Source organism: Apodemus sylvaticus, chromosome 8, assembly GCF_947179515.1.
Source record: "Apodemus sylvaticus chromosome 8, mApoSyl1.1, whole genome shotgun sequence".
Classification (NCBI taxonomy): domain Eukaryota; kingdom Metazoa; phylum Chordata; class Mammalia; order Rodentia; family Muridae; genus Apodemus; species Apodemus sylvaticus.
The window spans coordinates 82,607,721-82,635,714 of record NC_067479.1 but is presented as its reverse complement, the minus strand read 5'-3'; the positions used below and the strand labels follow the sequence as shown (position 1 = coordinate 82,635,714).

Sequence of the window (27,994 nt, the reverse complement as noted above, 5' to 3'; positions counted from 1 at the left end):
GGCTGGGGCGGGAGGAGACGGTTATGGGCTCGTTCCTGGGCAGGATCCGAGCTGTCTGAGGGGCGCGGAGACCTGCGGGAGGGAGACGGCCGCAGCATGGCGGCCGGCAGCGCACCGCCCTGCCCTCCGCCTTCCTGTCGCAGCCGTTTGGACCCTGTAGTCCGCGAGTGCTTGCTGTGAGCCCGCCGCGCGTCATCCCGCTGTCCGCCCGCCCTCCCTCCCCCATCGCCTCTGCCAGCCCGGAGGGCGGCCGGGCTCACCGCGCCCACCCGCCGGGGCCCTGGGACCATGGAGGACGTGAAACTGGAGTTCCCCTCGCTCCCGCAGTGCAAAGACGACGCCGAGGTGAGTGCTCGCCGGGCCGCCCTGCCGCAGACAGCCCCGGGGTCTCCGGCCGAGCAGCGCCTCTGGCCCAACTGTCCCAGACTCTTGCCTTTCCCCTTGGGGGGCGTCAGTGAGGTCCTCCTCCCCTGAGACCCTGGTGGAGGAGCCAACCCGGAGAGTACTTTTGACCACTCGCCACGGCGTTGAGGTTTTTCTTGAACACAGACTCATCTTTGCCAAAGCAACACGCTGAGGAGTTGTTTTTAATCTGATCTTGATATTAGGTTCACATGCAGGACACATAGCCCCACGTGTGGAATAGACCAGAGGCATGAACTATGGAATTGCACCCTCTAATAGTTCTTAAAGTCAAAAGCCAACCAACCACCACCAACAGCAAAAACAAAAAACAAAAAGCAAAAAAACCACAAAAAACTATGACTAGCAGAGGGAAAAAAAGTAAAAAAGCTAGCTTCTTTGAATTTGAAAATTTTTAATAACAAATCTTGCCTTTGGAGGAAAAGTACTATCTAGAGCAAAATTCTCCCAACTTATGATTTCAGGGTTCTTTTCACTCCACCTTGATTTTTCTTTACCTAACATCTGTTGCAAATATTTTATTGTACCTGAAACTCTTAGGAGTTTGCCAGAGGCTAAATTAATAACAAGACAAGGATTCTTAGCTGTGACACTTAATAGGATCAGAAAAGGATTCTAGAGTTTTGTTTGTGTGTTTTGACATAAGACTTTATACACAGACCTGGCTGTGCTGGAACTCATTAGACCAGGCTGTCCTGAAACAGATCCACCTGCTTCTGTAATCCAAATGCTGGAATTGATGGTGTACAACCCTTAATCTCTCAGTGTTTTAAAAGTATTTGGGGCTGCTCTTGGCTGCCACACTTGTAATCCCACTCCTTGGAAGGTAGAAGGAGAAAGATAAGGAGCTCACAGTAGCCTTAGTTATATAGCAAATTTGAGACCAGTCTGAGTTATGTATGAAATGGAGATTTATTCCAAATACTCAATTCTATTGAATGTCTTTTTGTTTTTATTTATTTATTTATTTATTTATTTATGATTTGGTTTTTCAAGACAAGGTTTCTCTGTGTAGCCCTGGCTGTCCTGGAACTCACTCTGTAGACAAGGCTGGCCTCGGACTCAGAAATCCGCTTGCCTCTGCATCCCAAAGTGCAGGGATTACAGGTGTGCGCCACCACCGCCTGGCCCTATTGAATGCCTTGATGATCACTTTTTTGTGTTTGTTTTGTTGTGATTCTGGGTTTTTGAGAAAGGATTTTTTGGTAGCCCTGGCTGTCCTGGAACTCTGTGTAGAGCAGACTGGCCTTAAAGTCCTGAGTACTGGCTAAAGGTGTGAGCCACCAAACCTAGCTACTTTTTTAAAATGAATTTTAAGACAAGGTCTTGTGTAGCCAGGAATGTCCTTCAGCTCCTGTTCTCCCAAGCGATGGACGTACAGGCGTTTGGAGGATTCTCTTATTTGTATAGTGATGGTTGAGACATGCATATATTTTTAAGTCGAATCTTAAATTTAAAAAAGAATTTGTACTTTTTTTCTTTAATGTAGAGTCAGGTGAATGAGGGGTATTTTATCTTCAAGCAATTTCAGTTTCACGAGTGGTTTCTCTGTGATGGAAGAAGAGAACCTTCTGACTTCTCCAAAAAGGGTGCAGGATATTGATTGACATTTACTTAGAATAAGTGTTATATCAGGTATGCCACAGCACATAGTGCCCGTGGAGGCCTGACTTCTAGTTCTTTTGGGTTTTTAAATACACTTTAATCCTCCCCCCATTCTTAGAAGTTAGAGCTTAATTTCCCCCCTCTTTTATTGTAATTATATTTATTCCCTGCAAAAACTGTAACTTCTTACTGGGAATAATAGCTTTTTATCTAATTAGCAACATTGACTTACTATTTCCCAGTGATATATATAAGGCATCAGTTTCTTCTGCATAGAATATCAAATCACTGCCAAGCGAGTAATGGCCTTGTAGGTTGTGTGGTGTGTGTGGTGTGTCTGTGTTTGTCCCAGTGTCATTCATACATCCCATTAGTCTGTCTTGTCTGTCAACCATTTGGTCTTCCTCTTATTCAAGATATAATCATGAAGTTTATGCTAACAACATTATCTAAACCTAATCACTTCTAGAGGCCCCCCTCAGCACACTGTATTTGTATTGAGTTTCCACCTTTTAATTCCTTGTTTGGACATTTCAAAACTTGTTCCTTGGAGATATGTTCAAACCATATCCCAACATAGCTGTAGGGTTAAGATGAGAAAGCTCTCAGAGATCAGCATCTGATGATGGCAACCAGAATAATTTCAGATGAAATTTTTTCTGAACATTTCTAGGTTTCAAAGTTCCATACTTATTCCAGTGAAACTTGTTGATCTCTAAATAAGATTATATATGTATGTAATCTGTGAATGGAAATAACTTTCTATTCTCTTGCTGGTTTGCAACTTGCTTTAATTCTTGTAATTATTATTATTAGCAACAGGGTTTCTCTGTGTAGCCCTGGCTGTCCTGGAACTCAGTATATAGGCCAGGCTGGCCTCAAACTCATAGAAATTTGCCTGCCTCTGCCTCCTAGATTCTAGGATTTAAAGATGTGTACTACCACATCCTTTTGTAATAACTTTTTTTGGTATAAATATGGAGACAGTGTTTCATGGTCTATTGTCTACAAACTTATACAGAGTGTGAAACAACTCTGGAATCTTGTTTTTGTTAAAAATTGAGATTAAAATTTCATTTTCTCTATTATGTCCTTTATTTTTTAACCTAATAATTTAATAGCATTGAATACCCTTCACCTGATTAAATCTTTTAGGGGGTAAAGTACTTAAACGAAAAAGCACATTTATCCTGTCGATTTGAGTTCCTTCTAGCTTCTTGCTAAATCAAAAAGGTTTAGGAAAGTCTACCCCCAAAATAATGCTGTTTGACATGCTGGTTACTTGAATATATAAAATGGCAGATGCAGAAGAGGGTTTCTGAATGCCCCTCAGTTGCCTAGAAATAGATCTGAAAAAAAGGGTTCAGTAAATGGTAACCAATAGAAGATTGACTTACAGAAGTGGATACACACCCAGGTTTATCATAATCCTTGCTAAGAGTCATTGCATATTGGTTTGTGTGGCTTTCTTAGACATGAGCACATACATAGTCTCAGAATTCTTACTATCCTACCTCAGACTCCTAAGTGCTGTGAGTGTAGGCAGGTGCCACCATGCTCAGCTTTAAGCTTCTAAATATCACTGGTATTGGATGTTTACCTTGTGCATATAATAAATGTGTGTACCTTTTTTCCTATTAGTCTGTCTATTGTCAATTTTCATAGACTTCAATATTTTACTTTCCCTTAACGTAGAGTTTCTCTTTGTATCCACGGTTGTCCTCAAACTCACTCTGTAGATCTGGCTGGCCTTGAACTCAGAGATATACAGATACTCTGTATATATGTACAGAGAGAGAAAGAGAGGGGGGGGGAGGGAAAGAGAAAGAAATTTTTTTATCACACCCTAGGGCAGCAGTTTTCAACTTGTGGTTCAAGACTCCTTTAGGGGTCACATATCAGATATCCTGGATATCAGGTATTTACATTACAATTTATAACACTAGCAAAATTACAGTTAAAAGAATTAAGTAGCCACTACATTAGAAAGGTTGAGCACCAGCCGGGCGGGCGGTGGTGGTGCACGCCTGTAATCCCAGCACTCTGGGAGGCAGAGGCAGGCGGATTTCTGAGTTCGAGGCCAGCCTGGTCTACAGAGTGAGCTCCAGGACAGCCAGGGCTATACAGAGAAACCCTGTCTCGAAAAAACCAAAATCCAAAAAAAAAAAAAAAAGAAAAAGAAAAAGAAAAGAAAAGAAAGGTTGAGCACCACTGCACTAGAAGCTAGGGAGGTTTTCCCTCTCCTACACAGTATCTCTCAGCAGATCTTTAATCATTCTTGTTAATGTTTCTTTTCTCTTTAACCACATACAGTATTTTATTTTAAGGAATTTCTTTAATTGCTTTTCTTAAGATTGTAACAAGTTGCTTCAGGAAATAAGTTTGGCCAATAGATGACTTCAAAATTTTTGGTGCACACCTTTAGTCCCAGAACTCTGGAACAGAGACAGGCAGGTAGATTGCTAAGATCTAGGCCAGGAGGCCCATCAGGGCTACAGTGTCTATAGGCTAATGCCAGGTATCTTCAGAATTCACACTCACTGTGTAGTTATTCCTTGTAACACACTTAATATTAGGGACACCATCACTAAAAATGTGTCTTTGGCCAAAATCATTAAAACTTGTCTATAGAAAAGATAACCATTTCTCTGTGAATGTGCTAGCCTACTCTACAGAGTGAGTTCCAGGACAGCCAGGGCTACATAGAGAAACCCTGTTTGGAAAAACAAAAACAGAAAAAGAAGATAACCATTATCTACTGGTAAGTTGAAGAAGCAGACAAATAGCAAGTTTGGCTAATATGGTTTTGTTTTTATTTTTTTGTACTGACTTGAAAATCAGATTCTCTTCTATTCTGTTAATCTCAGGAATTATAATTACCATTTTGTGTTAAAATCATTCTTTGTTTAAAGATATGTTTTCCATAAGGCTTTTTGTTCACATTCACAAGGCTGAATAGAGATGTACTAATTATGAAAATAAGTTCTGGATCTAGGTTGTCTAGACTAAAGGTAAGACTCAGGCCTGGAGAGACAGCTCAGTAGGGGAGAACATTTGCAGAGAAGCACTCATATAGCAGCTCACAACTTCAACACCACTTCCAGGACATAGAAGATCTCTTCTGGCCTCAGAGGGAAGCAGGCACATACATAATACACAAACACACATAAAAGCAAAACAATAATAAAGTAATAAAAATCTCTAAAAAATAAAATTTTGGGGGCAGATAAAATTCTTTAAATAGAATTTAAAATAGAAGTATAAAGTAGACACAATGTTAATTTTTTTTAACATAACATTAAAAAAAGTTTCTTTAATAAGAATCTGTTTATAAAATTGGTCTTTATAGCCAGGCGTAATGATACGTGCTTTTAATTCTAGCACTTGGGTGGCAGGGGCAGATGGATCTCGAAGTTGCAGGCAAGCCAGGTCTACAGAGCAAGTTCCAGGACAGCCAGGACTACACAGAGAAACCTTTTCTCAAAAATCAATTAATTAATTTAAAAAAAATTGGTTTTTATAAAAAGTTATTGGGACTGGGTCAGGGTCTATCCTGGCTGGCTTTGAACTCACAGGGATCCACCTGCCTCTGTCTCCTGAATGCCAAGATTAAAGGTGTGCTATTATGCCCAGCTTGGAGGAATTTTTTTGTTGTTGTTTTGTTTGTTTGTTTTTTGGATTTGGTTTTTCAGAGACAGGGTTTCTCTGTATAGCCCTGGCTGTCCTGGAACTCACTCTGTAGACCAGGCTGGCCTCGAACTCAGAAATCCACCTGCCTCTGTATCCCAGAGTGCTGGGATTACAGGCGTGCGCCACCACCGTCCAGCGGAAATTTTTAAAGATTATAAAATCTTATTTGTGTACATAAATGGATGTTGGTGTGTATGCATACAGGCATTTATCATTGTGGCTATATCTATTCAGGCTGTGCCTGAACCCGGGGCTCATGTTTTCTTGGCAAAGCTAGAAGCCAGAAATCCCAAGCCGTCCTCCTGTCTCTGCCTACCTCAGAGCTGGTGTTAATGCATTTTAGGTTTCCTGGCCTATAACATGAGCACTGGGATTAGAGCTCTGATCTTGGTGCCTGAGCTACCTTTCCAGAGATGCTTTTGTATAGGGTTGCCTTTTATTCTTGGACTTGAACAGTGTTTTTTCTGAGCTGGTAGCACTGAACTTATAGAACAGGTATTGTGCTGCCAGTTTTGTGTCAGCCTGACACAAGCCATAATCAGCTGAGAAAACTGTGAGGGTCAAGCCAGTAAGAAGTCCTCCCCTATGGCTGCTGCATCAGCACCTTGCTTCTAAGTTCCCATCTGGTTTGAATTCCTGCTATGGCTTCCCTCAATAGACAGTGACTAGGGATTTGTAAACCAGATTAAATTGTTTCCTGTTCCCAAGTTGCTTCTGCTCTGGTGTTTCATAACAGCAATAAAAACTTAAGTTTTACCTTTTGAATTTTTCCTGTAGTGGATTAGTCTTTATTTTTGTTATATGCTCTGTCCTTTAGGCTAAGTGCTCTTTGTTTTCATTTGTTTGTTCGGGACAGGGTTTCTCAGTTGCCTGCCTGTCCTGGAACTCACATTTTGACTAGGCTGGTCTTGAACTCAGAGATCTGTCTGCCTCTGCTTCTGAATGCTGGGATTAAAGCCATGTGCCACTATGCCAGGCTAAGATTGAAGAATGTTTATATCAGTTTAAAAAGGTATCCCATTGACCTGGAGAGATGTTTCAGTGGTGACTGCTCCTCTAGGGAACCTGGTTGACTTCCAGCACCAGCATGGCAGCCCACAAGTATCTATAACGCCAGTTCCAGAGAATCTAACACCCTTTTTTGGCTTTGAAGAAATCAGGCACACAGTGATACACAGGTATAATGCAGACAAAACACCCAGACATATAAAACAAAAGAAAATTAAATTTAATAAAAGAAACTAAGAGAAGATTATAGGCATTCCACCCAACATAACACCAGGCAAATTGTAATCTGATTTCTGTCACCAGGGATATCTGCTATAGGGGTGTATGTAGGTAGGTGTGTGTGTGTGTTTGAGACAAAGCGGCCCTGGTTGGCCTGGAATTTACTGTCTAGACCAGGCTGCCATAGAGCTTGGCAATCCTCTTGATTTTATCATTTAAATTCTGGGATTATGAACATGTCACCATACCTGGTTATTTTTATTTTTTATTTTTTGCAGTACTGGGCTCAAAGGGTAGCTAGCATTCAGGATTCCAGTCTCTATCACTTGGGTTTCAAAGATCAATTTCAGATTGTTAGACTTGAGCCATCTGATCAGCCTGTGATATTTTTCATGCTATTTATTTTTACTTGTTTATTTTTGTTTTCCTTTTCAAGGAGTGGACTTACCCTATGAGACGAGAGATGCAGGTATGGCAACTTTGAGTTTATTCAAACGACCCCTCTTATTTAATAACATATGCTTCACAAAGGAGACCTGCTGGTTCGTTATCTGTAGGTTTTTCATATTTACCTAGTTATGAGTATTGTGCAATGTATATATACATTAGAATATCAGGTGATACATATGTACTATTTGTATCAAAATTTTAATATGTAAATGAATTCTTTGTATTACTTGGCTTAGATTTAAGATCATAGCGATATGTGGGTGTTCTTAATGAGTCACTGCTTTTCCTCTGTGTTCCTTGTAAAGCATTTTGCTTTCCTGGCTAATTTACATAGATTCAAGAGACTTGACCATAAAATAATTGAGGCTTTTGGGTAGTTAATCATTTTTTTATGTTTGCTTCCCAGTTGACATCCATAACTAATTTATCTAGTATTCAGTGAGTTGAATACTTACTGTTTGGAATGAATTATCCTCTTTTGTATTTCTTATACTTTGCAGTCAACTTTGTTAGTCCTCAAGATAAGCAGTGCCCCTCACTCTTAATCCCATATCTTGTAATGATCTCCTTTTCTTAATGAAAACTCACTTTTTAAGTGACTCTTCTTTGGGAAGCCCACATTCATGCTCTCAGGTGTCTTGCTTTCCCTTCTAAGTGTTTTTTCTTAACCCTCATGCTTTATGAAACCTAAGTCTGCTTCATTAAAAAGGAGAGAGAAAAGAAGAAAGTTCTCTTTTAGACCTTTATATGTGAGTACATATGAGCACTAACTTGATGCTATGGGGAATGGAGACATAAGTGAAATGTGATTCATACTTGTAAGATGCTGTTGGGGCCATTCCTATAATCTCTGAACTCAAGAGGCTGAGGCAGGAGAACTGCCTGGAGTTTAGGGCCAGCCTTAGCTATGTTAGGAGGATGCTGTTTTAAAATGAAAAGAAGTTAGTGAGCACAGTGCTATCTACAGGGATTGATTACAGTTAGCTTAGCTTTTATTTACTGTGATGCCAGTTGTATCCTGTTTCATCTTGTGCTGCTTTGTTTCTGAAGAAAAGACAGGCTCTGATTGTGAGTTCCACCTGGCCTGAAACTTACTATGTACCCAGACGGCTAAAACTCACGATCTTCCACCGCAGCCTCCTGAGTGCTGGGATTATATCTATGTTCCACTACACCTGGCTCTTGCACTGCTTTTTGTTTTGACCAAATAAAAGTTAGTGTAAATGTAATTCTAACGGGGTGATTTTCTTTATATGCCTGTTTTATTTTTAGGCTATAGTTGATAATAGAAGTTAAAAATGGTTTTATTAATGTGGATGTCAATAATATAATGTGTTGATTATATCCAGTCCTACTTATAAGAAAAAACTGTAGGATCTCAAATATCTGGCTTTTTAGGATAAAACTTAAATTGGGAACATCACACTTGAATTTATAAAGACACACCTATGTTTCTCATCCCAGTTTGCTAAATGTAGCTGGGAAATGCTCCCTGATCAAAGTTTTAACCAGAATATTGCAAAGGCTATTAACCCCTGTACACAGAGACAAATTGAGCTAATTGAGCTATATGATATGTATTTGCCATAGGTTTAAACTTTACGTATGTATTTTCCCCTAGGAAGTTTTGCCTGGATTGTTCTTAGGCCCATACTCTTCTGCTATGAAAAGCAAGGTATGAACTTTAGGTTAGGTTCTCCAAGAGGCTTTAGTAAACCAACTGTGTATCTGGTAAGTTTTTAATAGTATGAGTTTTACATTAGCGCACATTTATATACAACTGTGTTCATAATACTTGTACCTACTTTTAAATTTACTGGACCATTAATAGTTTTTAAGTGTTTCACCACAAATTACAAGTGAGGTTTTATAATTTATTTTTCTCATGAAATCTTGTGTTTGCTAGATTTACTAATCCTATAACTTTTAGTAATTTATTTACTATCTTAAAATGTTATATCTGTACCTGCCAGGCATCTTCTGACCAGTATCAGATACATGCAAAGTATCAGAGGAGGAAATAGAACAGGGTGTCAACTTTTATCAAAGCAAAAGTGCTGTTTTATAGTGGTGCTTCTTTTGCATTGGATATAGACTTCTTCAGTTGCTCAGTTAAGATGGGGGTGTTTTAGTCTTTAGTGATGGTCTTGCCACCTTTTAAGGAATTTTCAGCTTTATGAATTATGGGGATGATACTAATGCTTTTTAAGTGATATATAGTGTGAAACATTGTTTAGCAAATATCTTCCCCCCAAGGGCTTGCTGATTCAGAATTCAGTATACTTTTATATGATAGTTTTATGACAATAATTTTCAGAGTCATACTGAAATTGGAAGGTTCTTTGATAGTTTTTTTGTTGTTGTTGGTTTTTTGTTTTGGTTTGGTTTTTTGGATTTGTTTTTTTCGAGACAGGGTTTCTCTGTGCAGCCCTGGCTGTCCTGGAACTCTCTCTGTAGACCAGGCTGGCCTCGATCTCAGAATCTGCCTGCCTCTGCCTCCCAGAGTGCTGGGATTACAGGCGTGCACCACCACCGCCTGGCCAGGTTTGAGGTGACCCACAAGGAAGCTGGAAAGGGTAGATGGTGTAAAAGTGAATTAACAAATAGAGATTTGACTCCCTAGAAGATGGTGTCAGCAAAGCTGTTGTCCCAGAATGTAATGACCAGATGCGGATCCTCACAATCATTTGTGCCCATATTAGCATCTCTTAGATGGTATGTCCCTGCGTTATGGGGGATAGAGTGAACAGGCTCTTTTCTTTGTCGTATAATTATGCCTAGTAATGGGTTTCACTATGACATTTTTATTTCATGTATATAAACTATTTTGATACTCAAACACTTAATCTGTTCCCTCTCATCCTCCACTGACTCCTGTTAATCCTTTTCCCAACTTATGTCTTCTTTGTGTACATATTTATATTTCTCAATATGAGTTACCATAATATATCCCAAATTTCTACTCATACCACCCCCAAAAAAAGTATCTTTCAACCATAAAAATTAATAGTGGGGATACAGAAACCTTAGAGGGATGAATACTTTTTTAAAGATTGGTTTACTAAAAGCATATTTTACTATGTCCAAATACCATTTAAATAAAAGAGATGACTTCAGGTTGCTTGTTAACCAGCGACCTATTCATTTTTATAACTTTTCTATTTGTATTTGGAAGGTAAAGTCATAGTTCACTTTTTATAAATGCTTCTATTGAAAGGTACAAATACATTCTGCTTATTGCATTAAAATTTCATTCTGATAAGCTTTGCTTTACTTAATTAAATGTGCCTTGAAAGCTTTTAAAGGAGTTTTTGGTTTGGTTTGCTTTCTTTGTTGTTACTGTTTGAGACAGGGTTTCACTATGTAACTCAAGCTGACTTGGAACTTGCTCTGTAGACCAAGATAACCTCAAACTCAGATCCTTCTGCCTCCCAGGTACTGAGATTAAAGGCTTGTGCCACCATGCCCACTTACAGCAGGTTTCTTCATGTAGTTTTTCATATTAGTAAACTAAAGTAGATACAGAAACCTCATCTTAATTATTAAGTATAAATTGAAGAATAAATGCTGTTAATTTTGGAGTTTGCATACATGTGAATATAGAACATTGGCTCATTTTTAATCCCGTCAAACACATCTAAGTAATTCAACAAACATTCCTGCTTATATACCATGATATTCTCGCAAAATACAGGTAGCTATGATTAACATTAAGAAAACCATATTGTCTAGTCAATTTGGAGACTTCTAAAAAAACACAATGGTTTGGGTGACTTGCCTCACACAGTGAGTTCCTGAATTTGTCTCTCAGATGGTATGTCCCTGCTTTATGGGGGATAGAGTGAACAGGCTCTTTTCTTTGTCATGTAAAGGTTATGCTCCCACATGGGTGTTCCATCTCATGACTTTGTTTAGACTAAGTCTTTATAGTACACATTTTTTTTTCTTTTCTTAGAGTTATTATAACTGCTCATATAAGGGTAGTGTTTCCCATTCTCCCAGAACAAAACTGAGCCACAGACCTCAGATCATTGGCAGACCTGGGATTGCCAACTTAGAAATTCATGATTCTAAACTCCCTGGTTTTAGCCACAATTGTTAATAGTACTGGTTTCTTGAAATGTTATCTTTAAATTCTCATCAAGCTCAAGAAATAAACATAAATAATATCCATGTTAAAGTGCAGAGAACGTTTTGTGTGTTAAGCTTGAATCATTGAATTGTCTTGTAGATCATGTCAGGTCAGTTACTATAAAATAACTTTAATTTTCTGTACTTTAGAACTAGATATGAGTCTTGTCTATTTTCAGACATATTATTGTAATGTGATGTTTTATTTTAAACTATTATCTCTCCCCACTTTTTATAGCTACCTATATTGCAGAAACATGGCATAACTCATATAATTTGCATACGGCAAAATATTGAAGCAAACTTTATTAAACCAAACTTTCAACAATTATTTAGGTAAGAATTATTACTGTGCTTTATAGAAAAAATGTTAAGGACAAAACATGTAATGATATTTTATTTTTATTATTATTATTCAAAGTGTTTTAAGATTAAACCCAGAGCCTCAAGCATGATAGGTAAGCATTTTCTCTGTCCTGTAATGACTTGGTTTCAAGTTTGTTACATAATGTAACTTTCAGCTACTTCATAAGTATCAGCTATATGGTATATATTTTAATAGAATTTATTTAAAATTTTAAAATCTTGTTCATAATTCTAGAATGTGTTCCTTTACTCCTTATCTCCAAAATACGCAGTCCCCTTCCTCAAAGGCACCTACTATTTTTTCTTCATTGTGTCCATTCAGAAGCATAATCCTGTAGATAAGGTTGTTCTGATTTAATAGTTTTTGAGTCCGCCTCCCTCCCAATCCCCCCACCCCCACCCCGACATTACAGAGGTCAAGAAACAACAGAGTGGAGACTTGGTCTTTCATTGTTTGCAGCAGAATATGCTATGTTAGTTTCGTCCACAGGCTTCAGGGGTGTTCCCTGAAGTCTGTGCCTCCTGTCTTGCCATTCAAGTACTGGGATTACAGATCTGAGCTTCCAAACCTTGCTTTTCTTTTCAAGATACTATTTTTAATTATGTGTATGTTTGTCTTTCTGTAGATATGGGCGCATGAGTGCACATGCCCCTGGAACTGGACTTACAGGGGATGGTTACAGACATGGTTATAGATCCAGACATGGATGTAGGAACCAAATCGAAATTCTCCTCAAAGGCAATTGGCCTAACTACTAAATCACCATTCTAGCCCTCACACCTAGCTTTTTTCTTTTTCTTTAGAGTTCAGGGTAGGCCCCATGCGAAGGAACAGTTGTTCAACATAAAAATAAACTTTGTTGGCATCTTTTGTCTTGTGGGGTTTTATTTGTTTTGATGTGTGTGTGTGTGTGTGTGTGTGTGTGTGTGTGTGTGTGTGTGTGTGTTTTCTGTCTGTCTTGTCTGTCTCTTTAATAAAGAAAGAGCTGAAATTGATTGGGAATGGAGGTGTAGAGAATGGGAAAGGATGGGGGAAAGGGAAAGAACGTGATCAAAATATATTGCATGAAAACTTTTATATGTACATGTCTTGCCTGTATGTATGTTTCTGTATTGTTTTGTGCTTGGTGCCCATGGAGATTTGAAGAGGGCATCAGACTCTCTGGAACTGGAATTACAGTTGTGAGCTGTCATGTGGATGCTGGGAATCAAACCTCAGTCCTCTAGAAGAGTAGCCTTAACTACTGAGCTGTTTCTCTGTTTCCCCTACCAAGCTTTTTATATGATTCTGGGGATTTAAACTCAGGCCCTCACACTCATGGCTAGTGCACTACCCACTGAGATACCTCCTTGGTCTTCCCCGAAACCCTCATATTATTCTCTTTCTCATTCTCATTTTCCCTGTCTGTCTGAGACAGGGTCTTATGTTGCCAAAGCTAGTCTTAAATGAATGATTATCCTGCCTCTGCTTCCTAAGGACTAAGATTACATGTGTGCATACCATATCCAGCTTTAGTCAATATCTTACTAGACGTTTCTATATTTCTAGACTTTTTTTATGTATTCTTAAAAGATGCCATGACCATCCTTGAGCATGTCATTTACTAATGATAGGGTAAATATTGCACTCCAGTGCAGTGTATTCGTTTATATTTCATGGTCAAGTACGAGTGACTGTTTATAAAATACTGAAATTTGTTTCAATCTGGTGAAGTTAAATACTTTTCCATATAATTTTAGCTTTCTCATTTATCTTCTAATTACTGCAATTGAATAATTAAAAGTCTTAATATTTGTTATTTTTAGGTTCATTTAAAAAATAAGCTGGGTTTGGTGGTACATGCTTATAATCCTACCACTTAGGTGCCTGGGCTCCAAATTGAAACTGACCCATAAGGCAAATAATGTCACAATAGTAAAGACTATATTACACATGCTAAAGACAAAGGAAAATGAACCACTTGATTATTGGGAGAGAGCTACTACCAATGTTTTTTTTTAATATCTTTATAGAGATATTCTGTATCTGTATAAAAGTACTTGTTAGAATTTTTTTTTTAAACTTAGGATACATAAGCCAAATGTTTTTTATCTAATTTTACCTGGAACTCCTGTCTGTAGACCAGGCTGCCCTTGAATTCAGAAGTCCAGTGCTAGATTTAAAGGTGTGAGTCATCATGTCCAACTAAAGTTTTAAATATTTTTGTTTTGTCTTGTTTTTAGCTGTGAAGAATGTTTGTGTCTTAACTTTTTAGCCATGAAGGAAATGTCTGACTTACTGTAGTTTTAGAGTTGAAGGTGTTAATAGCAAGATTAAAAGTGATGCATGGGTTTGACTTGGGTCTGGACTAGTAGAAGGTGTTGGCTCTAGAGTTGGGTGTGGTCTCTGTAAAGGCTTCTGCTCTAGTGTTCACTGGGTCTGCAGCTTGGGTGTTGATGGTATTGACTTCTTTCTCATTCCAGGGGACAATTTTATTAAGTTTAGCAGCAGCCTGGGAGGTACTGATTTATAATACTAATTTCATAATTTAGCTAAAGTTTTTTCCTAAACAAATGATATTGGATAGGTTAAAGTTAGAAGTTTTTTGCAAAAAACAAACAAACAAACAAAATATACTTTGCCAAAAAATATATGTAATTATAGCATAATATAGTGATGACACCCTATTTTCTTTTCTACCATAAATCTCGACAATAAGAATTCTTTTAGCTATTTTTTGCTTTACTAAAGATCAGTTCAAAACAATGAATTGTTGACTCAGTGTTTCACCAGACATTTTAAAAAGATATATTATTTCTAGTTATGTATAGGTGTATGGATGTGTGCATGTAAGTGCGGGTGCCCTTAGGGGCCAAAGGCATCCAGTCTCACTGGAGTTGAAGCTACAGGCAGATGAGAGCTACCTGTAAAAGAGCAGCACATGCTCTTCACCACCAAGTCATCTCTCCTCCCCTTGTTTGTTTTTTGGAACTGGGATCTCTGGTATCTCAGGCTGGCCTGGAACCTCACACCTGCTGGAGCTACAGAACTGAACCTCCACACCATTTTGTTGAACTCCCTCTCCCACAATCCAACATAAAGCTTCCTTTGAAATGTCCTCTGAAGGTTCAAAGACCGTGAACACAAGACCTCTAGAGAATCATCTTCCCACCAACTCACAGGGGAATTGTTAGAGATGGGAAATAGGAATGAGGAGTAGGTGTACTTTTTGTACTAATTTTCTAGATTCACTCTAAAGCTCTCTTTACTGCTTATGGTTTTTGTTTTAATTAGTTAAACATTTTATACTAAAACATCAGATGTTGTGTTGTAAGGCTTTAAATGTCCTCAGACAACGTAAGTCTATGACACAGTCCCTAAAGATATGATACTTTGAAAATTATTTTGCACTTTTTATGATTATCAAACATTATCAGGGGCAGGAGAAATAGCTCAGTGGTTATAAGAGTACTGGCTGCTCTCGCAGAGGACCTGGGTTTGGTTCCTAGCATGCACATGGTAGTTCATAACCATCGTAACTCCAGTGTGAAGGGATCCAGGTGCCCTCACTGGCTTTCCTGAGTAGCAGGCACACATGTGATCATGCAATGGTGTACATACATGCAGATGCAGGCCAAATACTCATTCACATAATAAAGTCTTTTTAAAAAGATAATTATGACACCTTAGTAGTAGCACACAATCCCAGCACTGGGAAGGCAGCATTCCGGAACAGCCAGAGCTACTTAGAAAAAAATCTTTTTTTTTTTTTTTTTTTTTTTTAAGGGGTGTGAAGTTTGAGAGCAGGATGTAGAGTCTCTGTCCTGGAGGAATATGGGGGAATAATTGGAAAAGGAATATAATCAAAATATACTGTATGAATCTATTGAAATTCTCAAAAAAAAACTAATAAAAATATTGTTAAAATAGATACCAATCTTCTCATAGTAAAACATACAGGGAAATGGAGCTCATAGAATAAAGGGAAGCTTAAAAACTCAAACTGTTAGCTGGGCAGTGGCAGTGCATGCTTTTAATCCCAGGACTTGGGAGGCAGAGGCAGGTGGATCTCTAGAGTTTGAGACCAGCCTGGTCTACAAATCAAGTTCCAAAGCAGTTAGAGCTACACAGAGAAACTATCTTGAAAAAAACAAACAAGTCAAAATTTGGGGCTGGAGAGATGGCTCAGAGGTTAAGAGCACTGACTGCTCTTCTGAAGGTCCTGAGTTCAAATCCCAACAACCACATGGTGGCTCACAACCATCTGTAATGAGATCTGACACCCTCTTTTGGAGTGCCTGAAGACAGCTACAGTGTATTTACATATAATAAATAAATCTTTTTTAAAAAGTCAAAACAGATATCACATGATAGATGAGTTGCTTACATGGAAGATCAATGGGATGGAAATGTAATTAAGAATGATAGTTTATTATAAATAAATAGATGAGATGTTACTTTTATTTTAGAACTTCAAGTGTTGTGTGGAGATTTATCTGAGCATATACTTATCATAAATGCTTTGTTTTCAGATATTTAGTCTTGGATATTGCTGATAATCCAGTTGAAAACATAATACGTTTTTTCCCTATGGTAAGTATCAGTATTTTTATATCACTTAAAATTTATGTTTTAGACCTAATAATTTAGATTGTAAAACTATTTCTGTTGCTTTATAGCTGGGAAAAAATGGGTGAGGGGTTACTTTATAAAGAAAGTGAAGAAGTTTTTTTTTTTGTTTTTTTTGTTTTTTGTTTTTTTTGGATTTGGTTTTTTGGAGACAGAGTTGCTCTATATAGTCCTGGCTGTCCTGAAACTCACTCTGTATACCAGGCTGGCCTCGAACTCAGAAATCCACCTGCCTCTGCCTCCTAGAGTGCTGGGATTACAGGCGTGCGCCACCACCGCCCGGCGAAAGTTTTAAAGTAGACAGGAAGAGCTTTTTACCACTGAGCCATCTCACTAATCTGCTCATTGAGGTTTTTTTTTTCAAATTGTATTATATTTTTTTTGTGTGTTTGTGCTCATGCATGCACACACACTTATGTGTGCTATGGTGTGCATATGAAGATCAGAGGACAGCTTTGGGGAGTCTGTTCTGTCTACCGTGTCCCAGGATAGAACTTAGGTCATCAGGCTTGCTGGTAGGTGCCTTTACCTGCTGAGCCATCCTGCCAGACCAAGAGTTGTGTCTTTTAAAGGTTAGGTGTTGCTCTGTAATTTCCAAACTCTTTTTATTTTACTGTATAATGTTCGTCTTACTCTGCATGCTTTTTGTAACACGTTCTCTCTTACCCTCAGACTAAAGAGTTTATTGATGGAAGCTTACAAAATGGAGGTAAATAATTTTTTCTGTTATTAAAGATTTATTTTTGTGTATATGAGTATTTTATCTACAAGTATGTATGTATACTACATATGAGCCTGGGGCCTGCAAAGGCCAGAAGAGCTTATCTTATCCTCTAAACTGGAGTACAGAGAGTTGTGAGCTGCCCTGAGGGTGCTGAGAATCAAACCTGGTCCTCTAGAGAGCAACAAGTGCTCTTAACCACTAAACCATCTCTCCAAGCAATAGTGTTGTTTTATTTTTAGGAGTTTTTGTTACAATTACCTTTTAATTGATATTTTTTCAAAATGTCAGGTAAAGAAATTCTATTTTTATATCGTAGATGATACTCAAATGTATATTTTCCCAGCTACTTAATTTCATCTTATGCTTTAAATTTTTTCACTGAACTACTTTCAGTTTCCCCTAAAATCTGTTGTATTTTCTATGTAACTAAAATAAAGACTCGAAAATTAATAGTTAAGTGGCAAGTACATGAAATAAAACATCTAAGAAAGACTCATCATAGCCAATATGTGTCTTTAGTATAGTTTACATTCACATTCAAAATCCTATATTTTTAGATGATTAACTATTTTATAAACTTTTTCAGGAAAAGTTCTCGTCCATGGGAATGCAGGTATCTCTAGAAGGTATGAAGAGAGATAATCTTTGTTTCTTGTTTTTAGTTATGAGTTGTGTATTCTAATTGTTTCTCTGTCTTCAGTGCCGCCTTTGTTATTGCATACATCATGGAGACATTTGGGATGAAGTACAGGTAAGCTAACACACTCAAACCTAGCAACAGTTCACCTCACTTAAATAGACTTAATAAAATAGTTGGGAATTTAAGGCTTCTTATAGATTGTCATGGTTGATTGGGTAAAACTGGAAAACTACCTGCCATTAGGGCATTGATTAGTTTCAGCTTAAAAACTCTGGTGTTTATTTTACTTCAGTTGACATCTACTGGGTATAGTAGAATATGCCTGTAATCAAAATGCTCAGATATTAAATAGGATTACAAAAATTCAGGGCTTCAAATCAAGACCCTGTCTAAGAAAAGAAACAAGTAATTAGGAATTGTCTGTATCACCCTCTTCTATATAAATCAGGGCGATCTTTCACACCAAAATTCATCTCTTACAATCAATACATAGATTTTTAAAGAGAGGAAAGACCTAAGACCTTCATAATAATCAAACTAGTATATAGTATTACCTGTCTTAGTCTTAATAAAGCTAAAAATCCTCTATATCACTTCTAAACAGAAAACTTTAAAGTATTTTTCTCTTGGGGCTGGAGAAATGGCTGAGGACCTGGCTTCAGTACCCAGCACTACATGGAGGCTTATAACTGTGTTAATAGTTCCAGGGTATTCAACACTCTTTTCTGGTCTCCTGCAGACCGTGCCTGCACACACGCACACGCGCGCGCACACACACACACACACACACGGTACAAGCAAAGGTCTTATATACATAATTGTTTAAGTAGTTGCCTCTGACAGATTTAGGCAGAGTAGAAAATCTTGCTGTCAGTTATGCATTGATGACCCTACAGGCTCCAGTAGATAGTTTCAATCCAAGGTCACACACTAAATTTATCTGTTGAGTGACAAGACTTTTCCTGTGGAGAATCAATGCACATCTACTCACCTCAGATACGGAGCCTACTATAGACCAAAGTATGGCTACAGCCCAACTTGGTGAACCAATGAATTTTATTGGGGTTACTGACAGAAATATGAGTGAGGAATTACTTGGAAGAGCAGAAATGAATCAAAGGCAGTGGCATCACCAAAGCCCACCCCTGCCTGGGTGACAGATCACAAAAGCTGGGAATCTGGAACACACTCAGCTAGGTGGAGAATGTTCTTTCCATGTGACTTAGTCCTTGAGTGTAAAGCTCTTTCAGGCAGCTTAGTGGTTATCTGCTTCTTTAAAGCAGCTTGGCTTATCTGAGAGTGACTGCATCTCTTTACTCTAGAGAGAAAGGCATCTAAATCTGGTCAGTTTCAGGGACTTGCTGAAGCTTTTTAGTTGTTTTAGCTTCCCTGCTGGAGGGAATGTGGCAACCTTGAAGGAAACTGCTACACAACAGGCTCACAACACCAAAAGCGATTAATGCCAGAAAGGGACTGGTAGACTGGGGAGGCAAGAATCTAGAGCCCAGATGGGGGTATGGATGGGTTCCTAGGGATGAGGAGAATAAAACAAATTAGAAAACACTATATACATATGTAGATTTGTAAAAAACATAGATGGATGCAATTTTAAATATTTGAATGCAAATAGTTGAAAAATATGTTCCTTATTTAGGATCTTGTCATAATATTCATAATCTCTTGATTCATTGTGTTTACTACTAGATATACATGTAAGCTTTATAGCATAAGGGAGTTGGGGTTCACTTCTCATATGTTTGTGCATGTGCACCATGTGAAAAGTATCCTGCATGCAGAAGGATGCATCCTTCTCTCCACAGCAGTCCTCCAGAAGCAGCATCCCAATGCCTGCTTTATCACTGAGAAAAAATGGAGCAAGTTCCCTGTTAGAGGTGGTGAGCCCAGAAACCGTGAATTTAGTTGGCCTAAGTTCCCTCCATCGTGAAACATTACCTGTCTATAGTATTATGAGTATTGTTGACTATTTTGGCAGGTTATTTAGGTGGTTTTTAATGTTGTAGGTTTTTTTTTTTGTTTTTTTTTTTAACTGTAGTGAGGACTGAACCCAGGGCCTTGCATTAGCTAAGCAGTTCTATCCCCAGCTTTAGGGGAAATTTCAAGTAAATTCCTCTTTGGTTTACTTGAGACAGCGTTTCTCTGTGTAACCCCTGCTGTCCTGAAACTTACCCTGTAGACCAGGCTGGCCTTGAACTCAGATATCCACCAGCCTCTGCCTCCTGAGTGCTGGGATTTAAGACGCACAGTACCATCTTCCACCCACCTTCATATAAATTCTAAATGGAAAAAATATTTTAGATTATTTCATGAAATAGGTCTTTTTTTGGGGGGGGGGTTGTTTTTTTAGGGTTTCTCTGTGTAGCCCTGGATGTGTTGGAACTCACTCGGTAGACCAGGCTGGCCTCAAACTCAGAAATCTAACTGCCTCTGCCTCCCAGAGTGCTGGGATTAAAGGCGTGCGCCACTACCGCCTGGTGAAATAGATCCTTTATATTAATTTTTTCTTCCTCTATTTTTAGAGATGCATTTGCTTATGTCCAAGAAAGAAGATTTTGTATTAATCCTAATGCTGGATTTGTCCACCAACTTCAGGTAATGAGCTCCTATGTCTTCTATTTTAGAATCACTCCAATCCACTTGTTTTCATAGGTAACGGTCTAAGCAAACTGTCAGATTTTCATCTTCCCATCCCAAGCCCCTGCCGCTTTTGCTTGTAACAGCTCTGTACAGTTGGAACAGGCCATGTGCCAGATGCAGAGCTGCCTGAAGCACGAGTGCAGGAAGTACCACTTTCTGGCCACTCTGTTTAAGGCAGAGTATAGAATGATTAAAATGGCTTGTCTATACAGCTTAGGTGTAGAATTTACTTTCTAAATATTTGATATTATTATAATCTGACTAACCTGATGATTACTCCAGTTTTCATCTTAATTTAAATATTTTTTTTGTTTCTGTCCATTATTTAGCTCTGGCTGTCCTAGAATTCACAGAGATCTGCCTGCCTCTGCCTCTGCTTGGGAAGCAACGGCAGTTGTGTCTCTGTGAGTTTAAGACTAGTAAAAACAAACAGACAGACAAACAAAAACAGCTTTTAGGACTGGAGAGATCGCTCAGCAGTTATGGGCACTAACTGCTCTTCTAGAGGTCCTGAGTTCAAGTCCCAGCAACCACATGGTGGCTCACAACCATCTGTAATGGGATCTGATACCTTCTTCTGGTGTGTCTGAAGACAGCAACAGTGTATTCATAAATAAAATAAAAATAAATAAATCTTAAAAAAAAAAAAAAAAGACTGGGGAATATAGCTAGCAACAGACGCTTTCTCACCTAGCTTGCTAGCATGGGTAAAGCTTTAGGTTCAGTTCCTAGAAGCAGCATAAAGAAGTATTTGATGAACTCACATTTGCCAAGTATGCTGTCATACACCTGCAATCTCAGAAGGAAGGAGGATCAGAGGATCAAAAATTAAGGCCAGTCTCAGCTAAATAGAACATTGGAAGCGAGCTTCAGTTCTTTGAGATTGTGTCAGGAAGAGGAAGAAGGGAAAACATTTCAAAGGCAGAGCACTACAGCACTTAGGCATGCAGAGGACTTGAAAATACAGCTAGCAAGGAAATGGCTAGTGATGTAGCAAGAAGATTCTGGTGCACTGATTTCAGGGATGGAAGGTTAAAGACTTTGCAAAAGGAAGGAGTAATTCCCTATTTCAAAGAACTTGGGGCCCTTCACAAAGTTCTTGTGAGATGGGGAAGATAAACTTGTTCAGGGAAAACTGGGAAAAGATAATTTTATTTTGTTTATTTATTTTTTAGATAATTTTATTTGTATTGATTCTTATAACCATTTAATAAAATTGCAGGTTTAAGTTTTTGGTCCCTCTATCCTTTGTGCTATTTTAACATATAGAATTAGACTGTTAGAGTTAATGCCCAGTGGCAGAAGATAAATAGTGTCTGGAAGTGAGCCCTTGAACTTTGTTTCTAATTACAGTAACTGACAATTACCAGATAGGAACTGTGAACTTTCATTATTTTTGCAAGAGTATGGTGCCAGCCCTTTTTGTCTGTAATCTAAGAATAGAAATGTATACATTCATCTTTTATCTGAGCTATTTGAAATCTTTTTTTAGGAATATGAAGCCATCTACTTAGCAAAATTAACAATACAGATGATGTCACCACTCCAAATAGAAAGGTCCTTATCTGTTCATTCTGGTACCACAGGTAAGGGGTTTGCTTGCTTGTTTGTTTTGTAGAAAATTGAAGAGAAAGGTAATGGTGGACAAAGTAGAAAAGAAGCATCTATTAAACATTTCACATACTTCTGAGCAATCTGTTTAGAAACTCTGAGTAAACCAAAGAGTTTCAAAAGATTAGCAGTCTAATGAATAAATAGTACACATAGTAGTACATGTAGTTTATTATTACTATGTTATGCATAGACTATAATGCATGCCAATTATAATAACCAGTTGAAAATCACGTATCTATTGTGTTTAATTTTAAGACTGTTAAATTGTATAACTATTATGTAAGATTAAAATAGGACCAGTTTGGATAACTTGACTGACATCAAAAAGGCGGTTACTGGATATGGTGGCATATGTCTATAATCTCAGTCCTGGGTGATGGAGGCAGGAAGATCAAAGCAAGACCTGTCTCAGAACAAAATGAGAAAAGTGATTAATACGTAAAAATGTTTCAAGTTCAACAATGTAATTCAAGTTATCTCAATTTCTCTTTGCTCCTATTTTGAGTTTTTCATTGTTTTTAAGCTTTATTTTTATGAGTGTTTTGCCTGCATGCACATACACATACTATTTGCATGCCAAGTTTCTGAGAAGATCAGAAGGTGGCAGCAGATGTCTGGAACTGGAGTTATAGATGGTTGTAAGCTACCAAGTAAATACTAGGAACCAAACCCCTGTCCTCTGAAAGAGCAATATGTTCTTAACTGCTGAGCCATCCTTCCTACTATGTAGTACTGGCTTGCCCAGAATTAGCTATGTAGCCCAGACTAGCTTGGAACGTACCTGGTTACTGTGTATGTACTGAACTGGATAGCCCTCTGGTCCCCTGAATCCACGTGGTATAGGAGAGAACTGACTCCCACAAGTTATGAACTGCCTCTACCTTCCAAATGCTGGAACTAAAAGTGTGTGCCACCATTATCAACCTACCATTTGACCTGACTTCTATTTTAGAATCACTCCAATCCACTTGTTTTCATAGGTAACGGTCTAAGCAAACTGTCAGATTTTCATCTTCCCATCCCAAGCCCCTGCCGCTTTTGCTTGTAACAGCTCTGTACAGTTGGAACAGGCCATGTGCCAGATGCAGAGCTGCCTGAAGCACGAGTGCAGGAAGTACCACTTTCTGGCCTGCCTAAAATACTCAGGCCAGATGCTCCTTTCATGAGTGTGGCTTCCCAGTTACCCTTGATCCCTCTCATTAATTATGATGTTTACCAGCATCTTTAAAACACACTTCCTTCTAAATAGTACTAACAAAGGCTAGTTAGGCCATCCTGAACCTCTTAGCCAGATTATCTTCATATATTCTATACACTGCGGTTATATTTATCTTTCTTAATGTAATGATGTTTTTGTTTTGCCAAGACTTATTGACTATTCCTACAGAAGTGTAAACTGGGAGGTCCAAAATAAGCATACCAGCTGAAGAGAGCCCTAGTTCTCACGCAGAGCCATGGGCAGCAAAGGTTAACATATGTAGTAAAAGCCCTTCTGCTCTTTTAGTTTTTGTCTGCACTCCAAAAAACTAAATTGATGGTCGTTCAGGTGTTATCCTTACTACAGTGCATGATATTCCTCTTCTCTATTCTTACATATAACTTAGATACCATCTCCTCACATGAGGCTGTTCACTGTAGTCTTCTCTGGGTCGCTCCTGGAGAAGCATCACTGCCTGGAAGTCATGCACCTATGCTTACTCTTATGCTAGGAGTTATCTTCCACTTTCATTCCATTGGTTTAAGCATAACTTTGTTAGAATCTGCACCCTGAGGCAGGCAATGGGAGTACACTCCCTACCCTCAGGAGGCACAAAGGCAAGTGGATTTCTGGATTCAGCCAGGGCTACATGGAGAAATCCTGTCTCAAAAACAAAACAAAAAAATCTGCAATCTGGGCTATAGTATGACAGCACAACTCTGAGCCTGCAGCCGTGCCATCATTAGTCACAGAGCACGGATAACTGCCATTTAACTGTCCTTTAGCTGTCGCCTCCACAAGACTGCTTTCTGAATATAATTACAGGGCACACAAGAGATAAAATGTATTCTTGGTGGGATATTTTTATACAGCAGACTCTGGTATAAGTAAAACGGATCTCTTATCTGATGTATATTTTCCTTGCTTCTAACTCATAGGTCTGGATGATAAGGCCACAGCATTAGCAGAAAAATATTTTCAACTGTTCCTCTTCATAACTATAACTGTGTGAACAGAACAATTATATCTAAAAATCTTATGAACACAAACTCATCTACTAAATGTGGGGTCTTAGGTCATGTTTATGTTGCCTACAAAGCATAAAGTTGGCAGTTATCAGTTTTAATGGACCACTGACTCTTGAAAAGTTTTACTATGTACAAGATGTTAAGTTGCCAAAGTAACTTTATCTTCATGACACAACATAAGTGTGCTGTAAATTCAAGCATGAACTTTTCACACTGCTAATATAGTATCACTTGGTGGAAGAACAAATTTTGCTGCTTGTAGTATCCTAAGGTAAGTTTCCATAAGTTTTCACTGTACGTTCATTCAATAACCTTTAGGTAGTGTGAAGAGAACACATGAAGAAGACGATGACTTTGGAAACATGCAGGTGGCAGCCGCACAGGATGGCTGACCTGTGAGGACTGTTACATGGGTGTGAGCTTCCATCTGGAAAGGAGAGGATACTAGTGATGATAATGTGAAATGGTAAACACACAAATACTTTCTTTTCAATTATATGTTGCTTCCAGACATGTTTCTCTGCAACTTGTTAAGCAACACTTTAAGACATTGGACTTCTGCAGTAGATGGCGTTGATGGGTGATGGGTTTACTTAAAAAAACAAAAACAAAAAAATACTTCATGGTTTTATTATAAACCAAGAATTTTGGACTTGCAAAGAGGTATTATTGCAATAATGCACTTTTCATACTTGAAATTTATTTGTATGATATAAAGTTATGACTTTAAACAAAATACAAGTTAGGGGGATTTGTTTATAGATTTTGGATAATTTATAACAAACAAATTTCCTAATGTTTCCTAAAAACTCATTTTGTGTTATATTTAAGGTAATTTTGCAGTTCAATTTTATGATGGAGCCTCTTACAGAAACATTAACAAAATGTAGAACTCTTCCACATTTTTTAGTATAATTCAGTAACTTGATTACCATTTTTTTAACTTGTTGGACCCATATCTTTAAATCATGACTTTAGCCAACTAGCCTATTAATTTAATACAGTTAATACTTCCTTTCCAGTTGCCTCCCTTATTCTAAATGAGAAAAGTTGAGATGATCAAAGAAAGAGGTCTTACTTTACAAAACCAGATACTCAAAAAATAAGGATAGTGTTATATTTTCCACATGACTTTTTTCTCCTTGCTGTTTAAGCCAAATGGAGACTTGGTCTTTTCAGAGTTGCCTAGCTCTTCTAACTTTTGTCCAAAATGGTTCAAAGTAGACCAAACCAATGTAGCACTGTTTCTTCAGTATGAAACTCCCAAAAGAAAAGTGCCTTGCATCAACAAACAAGCAAATCCTCATGACTTCTAAATTAGTATATAAAGCAGTGAAAAGCTATTAATGTTTTTCTGTAATTTCTTGTTTTAAAACCATAAATTAAATCTGATGCTTGAAGAAAGTAAATTATCTGGAATGAGACATTTACTTCTATTTTACATTGTATTACTTCTCTGAGGTTAAGCTGACAGCTTTGCTTTGAAGATATATATCCATTGGGAAAAGCAATTTGTGGGTGGCTTCAGTGTATTGTAAATTACTGTTTCAACTTGTTCCTAAACTAACTCAAACTTATACCATAATTTGCATTAACAAAGTCATTTTATGGCTCTTTAGTTTTCCATGTTTTGAATCTATATGTATAAAAGTTGTTCTACAAAAAACCTTTTACTATTGTTAAGTGTGATGTGCAGAAGAGAGGTGTTTTTAACTTTTTGTATATGATGACTTTAGGGTAGCGCAGACACAGTTCCTTTATAGCCCATGCTTCTCAGTCCCCTTTAGAGGTGCTTTGCCGTTGGGAGTGATACTGCACACTTCCAGGGTCCCTTGAGGCACTGTGTCAGGTACAGGTCACACTTCACCGCCTTTAGGACAGGAACAGCATAGAAAGAATCTTTGTCCTTCCCAGTGGGAGCCTGACTAGAACCAGAAGGACCGTCACCTTGATCTCTATCCTCTTCTGGCTTCCCGTCCCATCTCCTATCTTTCAGCTCTGAAAAAACAGCAGTGCTTTTAATTCTGTTGTGTCACAGGCATGGTGGTCTAGTAGAGCCAAGATTACATTGGGTATTCAGAAATTCCTGTAATACATATCACCACTGGACAGATCATCTCTCTTGGAGTCAACCCATAATCTATGACTCAATGAACAGAAATTTTGCTTATTAAAGCAATCTCTACAAATAGTTTTTCAAGATGAGACATGTAAAAAACTTTTTAAAGTAAGTTTTATAAAAATACATGTTCTTCTTTAAATAGGAGTCTGTCCAAAAATACAGAGGTTATTGACAGTCATTTGTAGCTGGTAATTTTCCATTTTTCTATCCACTGTCATTTTTTCTTCTCACATAAAGTGCCTATCCAACACAATATACTGGAGACAGTCTCAGACACTTGGGACTGCCACCATGTTGAGCACAGTTGATGTGGACAGATGAGATTTGTCCTTTCATAAGACACCTCCAAGTTTGTTTTCTTCCTCTGTATTTACTAAGTAGCTGTCTTAGGTTCCATTTCTAGTGAAGTTTTGTAAGTTAACTATGATAAATTTATCCAATCATGATTTGTTCTCTAGACAACTTGAATAATGTATGAATGTCTACCCAGCTTCAACATTAAATATGTAAGCTGGACTCATAATTAAAACTATACATTTTTATCAAAACACAGGGAAATTACTCCCCATTTTGAAAGTTTGAGACAACTGGAAACTGGAGTGGAGAAGGGAGTCTTCTCCTAATTTAAATGATTTATGTTAGTTTCTTGTCTGTTAGATGTTGTACCAACTCTATGGTAGGAATGTTGAAGTGTGATAACTTTGCTACCAACTTTCAACCACTTGTAGAGCAGAATATTCATTTGAAGGGGTATAGGGTTGTACTTACTGAGTCTAGAAGTAATGTCAGAAAATGCTAAGCATGTCCTTTATAATAAAACATAAGGTTTTATTGTTTAATTACTATGGAATTCAAATTAATTAGAAGTATTTAAGTGCAATCTTGAATTATGAAGTTGAGATGTATATATTAGGATGTCAACTTGATGTAAAGTAAATGAGCAGTTACCTGATGGATTTTTTTTTTTAACAACTGGTTTAATCCACAATCTTAAAGCATAGCTTCACTTCAGTATTTACAGTATCTTTGTCCATTCAACAACACTCCAATGAGGAAATAGTAGGAAATAACTAAGAATTACTCAAGGATTTTATTTATTTATTTTTACTAGGAAAGTAAGTTTCTAGAGTCTTGAGTGCTGGATAATTCTTTTGTCTTTCCCATTCATGGCAGCTAAAAATAAATCACTCAAAATATTCAGGTTTACATGTTATGCTCTTACAGGGAGCTACCATACCTCACAGTTCAAAGTGTTTCCTCAATCAGTAACATGATACTGACATGTAATTGCAATTTACTATGCAGCAAAAATGACTCAAAATCCTATGTGTCTATTTACCTCTGTATAGGCAGTTGCTTACGTTACTCTGCTTTTAACATTTGTACTCAGATAAAATGCTTATGTCTGTATAGGAATGTCACAGGGCAAGATGCTGCTAGCCTGGGCACAAAGTATTAAAGTTATTTTGTGAAGATTGGTGGTTGTATTAAAACTGTTGTGCCATTGTACTT

The 27,994-nt window shown here is 37.9% G+C and overlaps 1 protein-coding gene across 1 annotated transcript; it reads left to right on the top strand.

Annotated features, from left to right (window-relative positions):
• Positions 1–3: 3 nt before the first annotated feature.
• Positions 4–27,991, top strand: Styx (serine/threonine/tyrosine interacting protein). Its single transcript, XM_052191719.1, has 11 exons — positions 4–345; positions 7,382–7,414; positions 9,017–9,070; positions 11,765–11,862; positions 16,405–16,465; positions 17,174–17,210; positions 17,812–17,851; positions 17,926–17,976; positions 20,403–20,475; positions 22,013–22,106; positions 24,679–27,991. The coding sequence occupies exons 1-11, from the start codon at positions 289–291 to the stop codon at positions 24,750–24,752; spliced, it is 672 nt and encodes a 223-aa protein (XP_052047679.1). The 5' UTR covers positions 4–288; the 3' UTR covers positions 24,753–27,991.
• Positions 27,992–27,994: the final 3 nt, after the last annotated feature.

Coding starts and splice junctions, on each gene's coding strand:
- Styx (XM_052191719.1), top strand. CDS start 289: ATGGAGGACGTGAAACTGGAGTTCCCCTCGCTCCCGCAGTGCAAAGAC. Junction 9,071..11,764: donor CTTCTGCTATGAAAAGCAAG/GTATGAACTTTA, acceptor CACTTTTTATAG/CTACCTATATTGCAGAAACA. Junction 22,107..24,678: donor TGTTCATTCTGGTACCACAG/GTAAGGGGTTTG, acceptor AATAACCTTTAG/GTAGTGTGAAGAGAACACAT.